The sequence below is a fragment of the Amphiprion ocellaris genome, chromosome 6 (genome assembly GCF_022539595.1).
Source record: "Amphiprion ocellaris isolate individual 3 ecotype Okinawa chromosome 6, ASM2253959v1, whole genome shotgun sequence".
NCBI lineage: Eukaryota > Metazoa > Chordata > Actinopteri > Pomacentridae > Amphiprion > Amphiprion ocellaris.
The window spans coordinates 5,417,869-5,430,913 of NC_072771.1; the positions used below are offsets into that span (position 1 = coordinate 5,417,869).

At 37.2% G+C, this 13,045-nt stretch overlaps 1 protein-coding gene across 6 annotated transcripts in view; it reads left to right on the forward strand.

Moving 5' to 3' along the window:
* Positions 1 to 13,045, forward strand: part of LOC111565599 (protein unc-13 homolog B-like) — a 279,044-nt gene that overhangs the window by 212,087 nt on the left and 53,912 nt on the right. For 4 of the 6 annotated variants that reach the window (XM_055011381.1, XM_055011382.1, XM_055011384.1 and 1 more), the window contains exons 12-16: positions 932 to 1,017; positions 1,169 to 1,204; positions 1,974 to 2,015; positions 6,897 to 7,023; positions 7,548 to 7,644. In XM_055011381.1, coding sequence (XP_054867356.1) covers positions 932 to 1,017; positions 1,169 to 1,204; positions 1,974 to 2,015; positions 6,897 to 7,023; positions 7,548 to 7,644 — 388 coding nt within the window. The remainder of the gene's footprint in view (positions 1 to 931; positions 1,018 to 1,168; positions 1,205 to 1,973; positions 2,016 to 6,896; positions 7,024 to 7,547; positions 7,645 to 13,045) is intronic. The other 2 variants (XM_055011386.1, XM_055011385.1) reach the window with 1 other exon arrangement.

Sequence of the window (13,045 nt, forward strand, 5' to 3'; positions counted from 1 at the left end):
ATGAAATATTGGCTAACAAAGGGTAATATTAGCTAATAATATTGACAGATTGTATTGACTAATAAAGGCTAGTAAAGGCTAATAAAATCTAATATCGACTGATAAAGGCTAACGCCCGCTAATAAAGGCTGATATAGGCTGATAAAGGCTGATAAAGGTTAATTTCGGCTAATAAAGGCTGAAAAATGCTGATCAAGGCTAATATCAGCTAAAGATGCTAATATTGACTAATAAAGGCTCATATCAGCTAATAAAGGCTGATAAAGGCTAATATTGGCTAATAAAGGCTAATATTGGCTGATAAAGGCAGATAAAGGCTAATATTGGCGAATAAAGGCTAATATCAGCTAATAAAGGCTAAAACTGGTTAATTAAGTCTAATAAAGGCTAATATCGTCTAGTAAAGGCTAATATTGGCTAATTACGGCTAATAAAGGCTGATAAAGGCCGATAAAGGCTAATATCAACATATTTCCGGTTGAGTTTCTGTGTTTTCTGCTTTTCTGTTGTTGCATGTTTGTATATGTATTTAATGAAATTCCTTTATTGTTATTACAACTAAATTAAGTGACAATCCCATCAGTGCATTCACACAATCAGATATTTTAAAAGTACAGTAAGAAATATGCAAATATAGAATATAAACAAGCAAGCATACCCATGAAAACAGTGGGATTTAAAGATAATTTTTTGGTATAGTACGATCTGTGTTGTGTAACTGATGTTGCATTTGTAGATATTGAACATTTATAGTCTTAAAGTAGTATAAAAATCACATATAGATTGCTGTTGCTTGGGATTTTTAGTTTCAGTGTTATTCTACTTCTGTTTATACATACACAAAGAACTCAGTTAGCAATTTATTGAGACTATTAACATGCAGACATGAACTCTAGCATAATAATTAATGCTTTTGCTGCTTTTCTATCAGGTTTCCTCAGGAACTCAATGTGGGTAAAGTCAGCGCTGAGGTCATGTGGATGCTGTTTGCTCAGGACATGAAATATGCCCTGGACGGTAAGATTGTGTGTCATTACAGTTCGTGTTTATACTTGTGTTTGTGCAAAAGAGTGAAAGGAAGTCTGGCTGCTCCTTCTTCCCATCTACATTCACGTTTCTTTATTCATCTTCACTCCATCATCTCTTTATTCCCCTTCGTCTCCTCCAGTTTTGGATAAAATTGACCACTATCGCTTGAAAAACGGTGAGATTATAGACTAAACTAAACGTAACTGATAGAAAGACACAGTCAGAAGAGTCAGAAAGCTGTAATCTAACATCAAATTTTCAATCAAAACAGGCATATTTAATGAGTCCAAAGAGTACAGATGGTTGCAAAGCTGTTGCGCCTCCTTATTTCTTCCTAATCTCAAGTGTTTTTATCTTCTTTCTGCAGCATCATTCAGTACTGAAGGCACCTCTGACCATTTAGTAAAAACTGTTGGCAAATTTTGTGCCAATAGAAATTCTAACATGTTGGGAATTGTTAAATTATTTAGCTCTTTATTGATATTTCTTTAAGTGAAATTCCTCGGAGCCTCCACTCCAAGGCCCTTTCAAGATAAAAGCACTAACATCATCATCAGCAGAGGACTTCAATACACTGAGAATCCATTTGTCTAATTTGAAACCTGCTTAGCTGCTCAATATTTTCACTTTTGACTGTGTCTCATAGTAGAAACTGGCAAAATTACTTAGCTGTAACCCTCTAGAGCTATTTTAGATTGTTTGTTTTGAGTTATTATGAAAGTTTTTAGTCTTATGTAGAATTCAAATGACTAATTTAATTGTTAAAATGACCTATTTCTAGACTGCTTTTTAGTGTGGTTACTCCATCTTCCAGCTCCCCTAGTTTACATCTTTTAACATTTGTCTTTTTCATTTCTAAATCTCAGTCATTCCTGCATCAAACCAACTTTTTTTTGTTTGTCTAAATCTTAATTGTTTGTGTCGTAATTCTGTCACCATCTCAGCTCCCGCCACATTTCGCATCCGCCGAGTTGATTTCTATGCCGGTAAGACTGTTTGTTTGTGTGAGAAGAGTATGTGTTTTAATGTCATCGATAGCAGCGTTTTGCTTCATGAACCGTTTTTATATTGTTACAACCATGAAGCTGGAACATTAATCTGTTTGTGTGTTTACGTGCTTGTTCATAAATTGTGTAAATTTTGCTTCAGGCGTGATCTCAGTGCCATTTATCTGAGTTTAAAGGAGTGAGGCAAGAATAGAAAAAGAGTCCAAGAGCAAACAAGGTGCATGAATGAGCAAAACAAAATTAGAAACCTGAAGCTTTATTGAATGTGTAAAAAAAAAAAATCTAAAATACGGATAAATCTTGCAGCTACACATCTCTAGTGGCCTGAGATTCAAAGTACTGTTGAATGGTAAAAGGTGGTGTTGAAAAATGCAGCTAATTACTGTAAATATTACCTGTAATAGTCTCTATACTGGTATTATTATCATCGTTCTTCACAACCTGTTATAAGTAAATAATCAATAACTTGATATTGATCTGTAGCTGAGAGATTGAGAACCTCTGATTTACAGGAAATTTTTCATTTGTTAATAAGAAAATTAGTCTTTTTGACGCTCTTTGTAAAGTGTCAATCTATTTTCTGTATTTTCATATAAAGAACTGTCGTCAGATGTGCCTTCTTTACCCTTCTTCAGGATAAGTCAGGGCCAGCTCTCCGTTTCTAGGGTTAGATTCTATCTGCCTATTAGTGGTTTATCTAACAGGATTCAGCAGAATGATTAAGCTGGTGTCGAGGACTACTCGCCTAGATTCTTACTGTCTACTTCCAAACGTTTTACCCTTCTTGCTCTGATATGCAGCCCAGCTAAGTAGCCTAAGTAGCCGAGCAACCTATCAGCCACGTCTGTTAACGACAGCTTTCCTCTTATGTCTGTTTGCACTTGGTGATATTCCTAGGTTAGTTTTAGAGGTTAGGAACAGAAAACCTCAAGGGTAATATTTCATAATTACTGTTAGGACTAAAGCAACCTTTAGGAACCTCTTACTTTTTGTGCACACAATTGACTTAACTTTTTACTGGCATGCAAAATATATGAGTTATAAAAAAATACATTAATCTTCTCTTTAAATGCAACGTTTTATTGAATAAATTCAGCAAGGGCATAGCATGAGTTCTTGATTAGGCAATGTAACATAATTAAAATTAATCAATGACTCTAAAAATCATTAAAACTGAGCTTTTCTAAGAATCTTCTCAAATCAGTATAATTTGGGAGACAGAGAGAACGGGCAGCTTGGCCTTAGCTGCCGCCCCCGATGTCTAACCTGCGTCTGGACGAACTCAGTAATGGATCTGGAAACTCCGTACAAAGTCTCTCTTCAGTCCATAAATTGTTCTTCCTTGGCAGGGGGAGCAGAAAAAGTCCCAAAAAACCAATCTTGGTCTTGCAGTTGTCTTTAGAAGCAGAAGCTGGAACAGTGGTGAGGAAACCCAGATGACCCGGGCAGATGAGCTACGGTGGAAAGTCCCCGACTCTCCCATCTCTCTGGATGAGAGCAGCTTCCAGCTGCCGTCTCCGCTACCGTCTTCCTCTTCTAGGTTCAGCGCCTGTTCTTCTTTCTTCTCTTCTTAGTGACTCTGTAGGCCGACTGGAACTTTTCTTCATCAGCAGAGTTTGGTCTTCTTCTCTTGAACAAAGTCTGGAGAACTTTTCTTCCAACGATGTCCTCAAAGAACTCTGGCAGGCTTAACCCAATGTTAAGCCCATCGGCGACTCCGATAGCATAATCATGTTACTCTACGTAGCTTCTCTGATAGATCTTTATTAGTCTGCTTTTTAATGCATCTGCTTATGACCTTTGTTACCTCTCGCCCATGGTTGTTTCTGGGATCTCAAAACTAGGCCCCACTTGACAGAATATATCAAATTAAACAATTAAAACAATGTGGAAGGTGTTACAAGTCATAATTATCACCTGAATCTGGAGCTCCTCTCAACTTCACGTAGCTTTATAGTGAGTTTTAGCTCATTTTTTAGATGTGTAGACTCCTCGTTTTAGCCTCACTATCACCACAGTGTGTTTAGAGACAAAGCAGGCAGCTGTTTTTGTCAAAAACTTCCAAAAATCCACTGTAAACTTCTTGCTCAGCACTGAACAACAACCAGACATTGACATTTCCTTCACATGGTGGTGGAGACCAAAATAGGAGCTAAAAGAGGCTTTACTTTCCACAGAAACATGATTCCTGTTAAATAATACACATGCTACTGACTGACAAACCATAAAATAACACCTTTAAAAATAGCTCTTTGGCAAATCCTTCCTTTCTTCGTGCTTTTGTTTGCTACAAGAGAGCAGAAATATTTTGTTGCGTCTCATGGGACTGTGGCATCGACTCTTCCACTATTTACTTCTTTATATCTTCTAATTAAAGTCTGAACTTGAATTAATTTTGGGACCAAGGATTGGTCTCTTTCCTCCTGTTCTTTCATTCACTTTTTTTTTTGGCTCTGATTGGATCTTGATGAAAATCTCAGTGAAGAATCACCGTTGTGTTGAAGCGTTTTTAAAGTTTCACCTGGTCTGAGCAACTCTGTAGAAGTCAAACAACTCAAGCAACTTTTAGATTCATTTTTAATATTATGAGCTCATGCAGTGAGTTTAAAGGGGCGCACAAAGGACAGGTTGCTCTTTGTTAATTTGTTTATTGGTCCATGCATCCATTACTTGATTAATATCCTGTGTAACACTCCCTGGAAAGTAATCAAAACGTGGAAGATTGATCCGTCTCAGTTCTGTAATTTGTTGTTGTTCTTGATATCTGCTGCATTTTTGATCAGAGTTTGATGAAAAATGAGGAAAAGATCCTTCATTAGTCATCTTGGGAAGAGACGTGCAATACTAAACAGTAGATAAGTTATTCAGCTATTCATTCGGGGGAGTGTATTACAAAGCAAGTTTAACATAATCAGGCTTTCTTTTAGTTAGCTGGCTCGACAAAACCTCAACCCTAGAAGGACATAATGACGGTAGTTAGCAACTTTCTTTGTTAAACCAGGTTTTATTCATCAGATATGGAGAGTGGTCCCATAAAACAAGTAATTTTAGGAGGTTTTTTTACTTTTCTTCTGCACAAAATGGACAAATTTTGTGCTTTAGTCAAGAGAAATGAGTTGTTAAAATAAGACAAGATAATATAAGCCTTTATTAATCCCACAAATTTGCTTGTTACAGCAGCAAAGGGGATAGCAATGGAGAGCTATAGAGAATATTTAAAATATTGTTATGGTAAAAGGCAATAAGCGAAGAAGTAAAGGAAGAGAGGATTGCTGGTAGAAAACTGTTAATAATGTAAGTTAATATACTGATTTACCTAATGCACATTAGAGCTGTTAAACTTTAAAGTTCATATATTTAAACTAGTGGTGGGACGCGACTAAAAAAATGATCTACTTAATCTACTTAGATTTTGACTACTTAATCTAATTAGAGGCTTTGTAATTAATTCATTGCGATTAATCGCATTTTCGTCAAATAGCAATATTTGACACAATAAGCAAAATTTTTCAATTCAAATAAATCTTGGTTGACGACTGAATCAATGAATAGACATATACATGAACTCAATCAACAAAAATGTTTGTTTCATTTCATTTCTGTCTACTACATTCACAGATTACTGCAAACTCAAAGTGTAATTATAGCGATTGTATTCAACATTTTAAGACTTTTTGTAAATTCAAGCACTTTCAACGTCTTGAAAACTGGTCTATTATGGGATGGCTACACTGTTTTCCGTAACCAGGACTGTCGTAGCTAACGTTACCTCTGGTGCTAACAGCAACATGTTGTACATTGAGGTCATACTGTTGGCTTGAAGTGCTGCAGTGATTTTAAAAACTCTTTGTTGCACAACTATTTGCACACAACCAGGCTTTTATCTAAACTGCCATCGGGAAGATTTTTAAAAGAAAACTTTCCACCCAGTAAGCTCAATGTGGTCTCGGCTTCCTTTACTGTCCACCAAACTTTCTTGACATCACTCCTGTGCATCTTCTTCGTGGCTAGAAAACAGACTTTAAGTTCATTACTGCCACCTACTGGGCTGGAGTGTGCATCAGTGTTACCGGTGTGCTATTAATTAGGGAACTGAGAAAGATGCGATTAAATGTGCTATTTTTCTGTAATTGATTGATCAAAATTAACTTGTTAAAGTCCCATCACTAATTTAAACATAATGTTAAAGTACGTTTATATACCTATAATAAAAGATACCTGGAATTCATTCCAGTTCATGGCCAATTTAAACTGAAATTAATATTACTGACTGAGCATTCCAAATAGACTAGACACAGTTTTCAATCTGCGTCCTATTAGCTGTAGTACCCACAGTGTAAAACAAACTTGGCAGCAAATCAGTACCAAGTATACAACCACTTTTATGCTTTTTCTGCTCCATCAACTGAATACATGGAGGTTACCGTGGCGACACAACACATACGGTTTGTACCTGCACAGCTTGTTCAGCAGTATTAATAATGTACAGCTCAACAGGTTCACCAAGAGTCCATGTCGCTTAGAGAGAATATTGTCAGGAGACGAACCGGTGGAAGGGAGAAGCTTTTCTATGACCAATTTAAATCCCAAACTCCGAAGCAGGTTAGCTGTCCGGCATCAGTTACCATGGTGATCTAGCAGGTGAAAAGAAAGACGTCTTTGTGAATTTTAAAGCTTGACATACCTGCTAATCCACTAATCTCACTTTGTAGTGCAGCCCTTGGATCGACTCTCCACCTTTTATGAATAATGCAAAAGATTCTCGGGTCCAAACATTAGATTTACACTTTACAGAGATTACAGACCTGTGTTTTTATTCCTGAGTGTTTCTGAGTGTGGGGTTTCTTTTTTTCTCCACAGAACATGAGAGGCATAAGCTCTGTAAGACGGCCGACTACATGAACCTGCACTTCAAGGTCAAGTGGCTGTACAACGAGTACGTTAAGGACCTGCCGGCCTTCACTGAAGCTGTGCCTGAGTACCCAGCGTAAGAAACACACTTCTTTTTCTACTCGTTCATTATTTCCCACAATCCTTTGCTCTCCGGGACAAAAGGGAAGCTCTTCTTCATTGATTTTCTTCTGCCTTTTCAATAAGATTTTGCCTGTTAAAGCACACAAACTTATCGACACTCAAAGCACTTCTCTCAGGGTTTACACTTGAACTAGAGACGACAGGATAATTATATTAATAACACCTTTTTGTTGACAGCTTTCAGTACCGCGTTACAAGGTGTTCCACACAAATTATGAAACAGTCCAGATATATGCAGAATCAACTGAAGAATTTTTTGAAAAGATGTTTTGAAAGACGGTTTCAAAAAGGGTTTCTGAATCTGGCAGAATCCAGAAATAAAACATTTTTTTCTATCTCTCTCTCTCTGTTGAAGCGAAGCTCACTTAAAAAGACAAAAAAAAGTGTCCCATCCAGTAGCTTTCCTCATGTTTTGTGTATGAACGTCGCGGTTCGTCGGGTTAAGCCTCGCTAAGTTGTGTCTTGTTATTGTTCCAGATGGTTTCTCCAGTTCGTCCTCGCCTGGTTGGCAGAGAATGAGGAAGTGTCGATGGAGTTCATGCACGGAGCTCTGGAGAGAGACAAGAGAGAAGGGGTGAGTCAAACAAATCAAGAATGTGAAGGACGTCGTGGTCAGAAAACATTTCAGTTCAGCATCCACCTTCATTATTTAGAATTTAGAGCTCAGCTGGGTTTTTGTTTACTCTAAAAATCTCGTATTTGTAGCAATCCATAAACTACATTTTTGGAAAAACAAAACACATTAGATTATAAAACTCCAAGTGAAATGAGGTTTTTAAAATGTTATTTGGAGTCCAGGCTGTAGTTTAACAGTTTATTTAGTGAGTAAACGGTGAGATGAACGTTTAAGCTTTGCATCTTGCAGCTCTGATTCTTGCAGAGTTTTTAAATTGCTGTAAAGTTAAGTCTCTTGGTGCTTCTAAAGAACACTTAACAGCACTCAGTTACTTGTCTTTACTCATTTCCTGGCTAGCTACACAATCTTAACATCATCAGTAATGGTTTGGGAATCAAAGTTTAGCAATAAAAGAGAAGCTAATTTTATCATGATGTCATTTGGGAGCTACAGTTCCCATAATAGTGATGAAAACATGAAGTAAACTGTTGCTCTGCTATCAGCTAGTTAGCTTTAGCTCCTATATATGCTGTAGCAATGGATGTACATCAGTAGGATTTATTAATAGTGAAGAAAATTTAAAAACATAATGATTCTGTAACTATTAGCAGCATTTTTCTAATGGTTTCTTTGCTGTTTATGATAAATTTGCTCATAATTCCATTAACCACCTAGCTAAACAGGCTAAATTAGCAGATTTAGTTGTTATTAGTACACTAGCATGCATCTGTGGCATTTATTTTAGCCTCACGCCTGACTGTCTGCTTCCCCACCACCCTTGTATGTTCCACACTGGTTTAAAACAATTAGACAGTTTTCTTTTTTATGCAGTATTTCTAACCTTTGTGATGTTGTAATTATAGTAATTTTATAGGAAACTAGACTCCTGCTAATCCCAGGTGAAGCCACAAATGAAAATTAGCTTTTATTTTGATTATTTTTGCTTGTTTGAAGCACACAAGTCTGAAAAATAAAGCCAATGTGGAAGCAGCTTAAACCTGCATTCTTTCTAACCGTCAGCAGGGGGCGAAGTCTGATGGTATAGAAGTCTATGAGAAAATGACCCTACTTCTCACTTCATTTGCACCTTCGTAAACATTTTTCTAATAACTTTATGGTCTCAATTGCTAGTTTCAAGAATTTTTTAATACATTATGATGTTTAGCTTGTAAATTATGGTCCCACTTTGAATAAAATAGACGTTTAAACGTGAGACTACCTTATAAGGGCTGTATATTTTCAAATTCAGGCTTTTTTGTGCCTTTTCCAGTTTTCTGCCTCCTACAGCCTTAATATTTGTACAATATTGATTTAGAAATTAATTTAAACAAACACAATTTGCTCTCCTGTTTATTTGCATTCCCCTAATAAGGGATCATGTCCTTATTGTTGCCCTCAGCAAGAAAAGATGGATGAAAATGACTGTGATATATATCATGAACCTCATTGCACACTGCAGTTTCTCAGTAAAGATGTGCCATTTGCAAATATATTCTGAATTAAGCGGTCTAAAATGACACTGTTATGTCTGCATTTCCAAACTATTCATTGGTAACTGCATATTGTACCTGCTTATTGTGATGTTTAGCTCATCAATTTGAGTGATGATTCCCTCACTAAAGCATCAACAGTCAAAAATCTCGTTCCGCATTTTACTCTAAAGTCTCTATTTACATTTTATTGTTTCCTCTGGAGAGAGAAATTGCATCACCAGACGCTAGAATTTAATTTGGGCAACGAGGATCAATTGTTCTGGCTCCTCCATCAGTACACAGACATTATGTTTGTGATCTCAGCTATTATGATTGGTGTAAAACGTGCATAAATGTTATCAGTTCATGTTCCTTTTGTAAATAAATGAGGTAATTAGAGAGTTGATATGAGAAGTAATGGAAGGCGGCTCACATCCTAAATATATAGACTGAAATATGTAATCTAGTATCATGTAGCAGCTACTTCCTGAGCATTTGTGTCTTCCAGCAGCAGCCTGTAGTGAAGCACCCTGATAGTAATCAAGGTTAACTTCCTGCCACACTGACATCCAACAACACAATGAAAGACAGCTTCAGTCTCGTGACCTTTAGTTCAGACTCTCATGGATCGATGAGTTCATTCAGCTGAGGCAGGGCTCTTATTTTGGAAACCTGGTCCCAGATTACCTGAATGATGGACAAGTCTTGTCTCTGAACCTCCTGCTGCTGGTCCCAGAGCTGCACTTTATCTTCAGGGAGCTTTTTTAGACACGAAAGTTTGTTCTGAAGAAAAAACTTTGTGGTCACTGAACACAGCGACTGTTCATTAATTCATTTTGAGGCTCCCCAAATGTTTATATTGGTCATTAGAGAAGTGTCTGTTTTTACACTACAGTGGGCACAGAAGCCAAATTAAGGCCCGCCTTCAGACCAGCAAACTTTATGAGTTAATTTTCACCCTAAAGGGGAGATGAAGAGGTTGTTTTTCTGTTTCTGTGGTCTGTACATGCAGTTATCTTCAGTCATGCTCATGGGGTTGTGCCACATGCACACTGTTTTCTATTTTCTCCATTTTATCATTATCAGACACCAATAGAGAGGAAAGAGTTTGCTACTTTGGGGAAAAATGGGCTCTCCACATGCTATAAATTGGCTATTCGAATGGGTCTATTTGCATTTTTGCAACTTCTACAAACTGTTTTTCACTGTGCAACAACTCTTGATTTATCTTCCAACAACTTGCTCCTCTGTGAATCATTTTTGATTCATGTTGTATACACTACTGTTCAAAAGTTTGGGATCACCCAGGCAATTTCATGTTTTCATGTGCTAACATAACTGCACAAGGGTTTTCTAATCATCAATGAGCCTTTCAACACCATTAGCTAACACAATGTAGCATTAGAACACAGGAGTGATGGTTGCTGGAAATGTTCCTCTGTACCCCTATGGAGATATTCCATTAAAAATCAGCTGTTTCCTGCTAGAATAATCATTTATCACATTAACAATGTCTAGACTGGATTTATCATTCATTTCATGTTATCTTCATTGAAAAAAAATGCGCTTTCTTTCAAAAATAAGGACCCCAAACTTTTGAATGGTAGTGTAGATTTTATTGATCCAGTATGTTTTATCTCTTGTCATCTCCTCTGTGGAAACACTGCCTGCAGTTCAACCAAAAACTTGTTTGCTAATGCTGGTCGCAACTGAGTTTCTCAGTTTCATTTAAGAGCGCAGAATTTTTATTGTTATTTTTAACAATATCTAGTTAAAATTGTTTGTTCTTGACGTTATTGGACACCAATAGAGAGGAAAGAGTTTGCTACTTTGGGGGAAAATGAGCTCTACTTTCTATAAATTAGCTGTTCGAATGGGTCTATTTGCATTTTTGCAACTTCTACAAACAGTTTTTCACTGTGCAACAACTTTAGAAAGATTTATCTTCCAACAACTTGCTCATCTGTAAGTCATTTTTTGATTGTTGTTTGTATTTCATTGATCCAGTATGTTTTACTTTCCTCTCACTCTCTCTTGTTATCTCCTCTGTACTCTGAGGAAACACTGCTTGCAGTTCAACCAAAAACTTGTCACTGCTGGTTTCTAAGTTGACTTTAGGAGCGCAGATTTTCTAAATGTTTTTTTTTTTTTTTTTTTTTTTAAATAATATCTAGTTAAAATGGTTTGTGTTTGGCGTTATTGGACATCAATAGAGAGGAAAGAGTTTCCTCCTTTGGGAAAAATGAGCTCTCTACATGCTATAAATTGGCTATTTGATTGGGCCTATTTATGTTTTTGCAACTTCTACAAGCTATTTTTCATACATCTCTGTGCAATAGATTAAATAATTTACTGCTCTACAAATTCATCTCAGTTGTGGTCGTTTCATCTTTAGTCACAAGAATTATATCTATTTAATTAATCATTTCATTTCATTGTTATTAATATTTGTGACTATAAATAATGTACTTGGCCTCGTGTCCCTTTCAAAAGAGATTTTAATCTCAAAAGAGTTCAAATAAGCAACACAAATAAGTTAAACTATAACGATAAGCCACAACATTAATACCACCTGCCTGGTGTTGTGTATTTTACCCTCATGCTGACAGAAAACTGGTCACAGGAATATTTTTTTTTTTTTTTTTAAAAAAGCATTTTGAGGCAAGCGTGTTGAATGGTTGTGAAGTCTGATCTTTATATTTTGCAAAAATGTCCTCCTGCATGTATATTTAAATTAGTGTCATGACCTAAACCTCACTCTGAAGCCTAACATGAATATAATGGGGGGAAAGGTGGCTTTGGGTGATGAACCTGCAAATAAGTAGCCACTGAATCTGCAGCTTCACTTGAGCTTAGAGAGTTTTATGTGCGTGTTTTAACTTTTATAGCTGCCCAACCTTCTTATTTTGCAGATTTGGTACATTTGTATGGCATTCAGGTTACCAAGTTATCTCCCAGTAATGTGTGCCTGTATTAAAAGAAGCTGCATTGGTGACTCAAACTCAAATGATAAGCAGGCCAAGAGGAATTAACAAAATTATGGTTAAATCTCTTTAAACAATATATGAATGCAGAAAATGTGCTGCATTTATCTTTAGCATCTTGACTCTGACCTTGCTGCTACCATGGAAACGCCCAGCTGTGCCCACCAGGAATTATAAAGCTACAACACAAAAGGAGAGAACAGACTCTGAGCTTACAGGTGGATGAACAGCAGCAGCAGAAAAGCTCAAAACTTGCTACACACTAACAGACTGTTGGATAAATGTTGCAGTGAGTCAACTACACCATGTGGCAGCAGACACCAGCGTTAGCTTCATTTACTGGATTCCTAAAAGGATGCAGCCGCTACACGTGTTTTGCTCACCTTTATCCTCACTATGGCCTCATTTCTCACTGCAATATATAAAGTCCTGCATCTCTATGGAAACAGCTTAATCATGAAGAAAGAGAGAGGACTCAGAAATTAGTTTTATGGACTTCAAAAATGCAAGAAAAAAGAAAGAAAGTTGCTTCACATCATGATGCTGCCACCACCATGCTTCACATCATAATGCTGCCACCACCATGCTTCACATCATGATGATGCCACCACCATGCTTCACATCATGATGCTGCCACCACCATGCTTCATATCATGATGCTGCCACCACCATGCTTCACATCATGATGCTGCCACCACCATGCTTCACATCATGATGCTGCCACCACCGTGCTTCACATCATAATGCTGCCACCACCGTGCTTCACATCATAATGCTGCCACCACCGTGCTTCACATCATGATGCTGCCACCACCGTGCTTCACATCATGATGCTGCCACCACCATGCTTCACATCATAATGCTGCCACCACCGTGCTTCACATCATAATGCTGCCACCACCA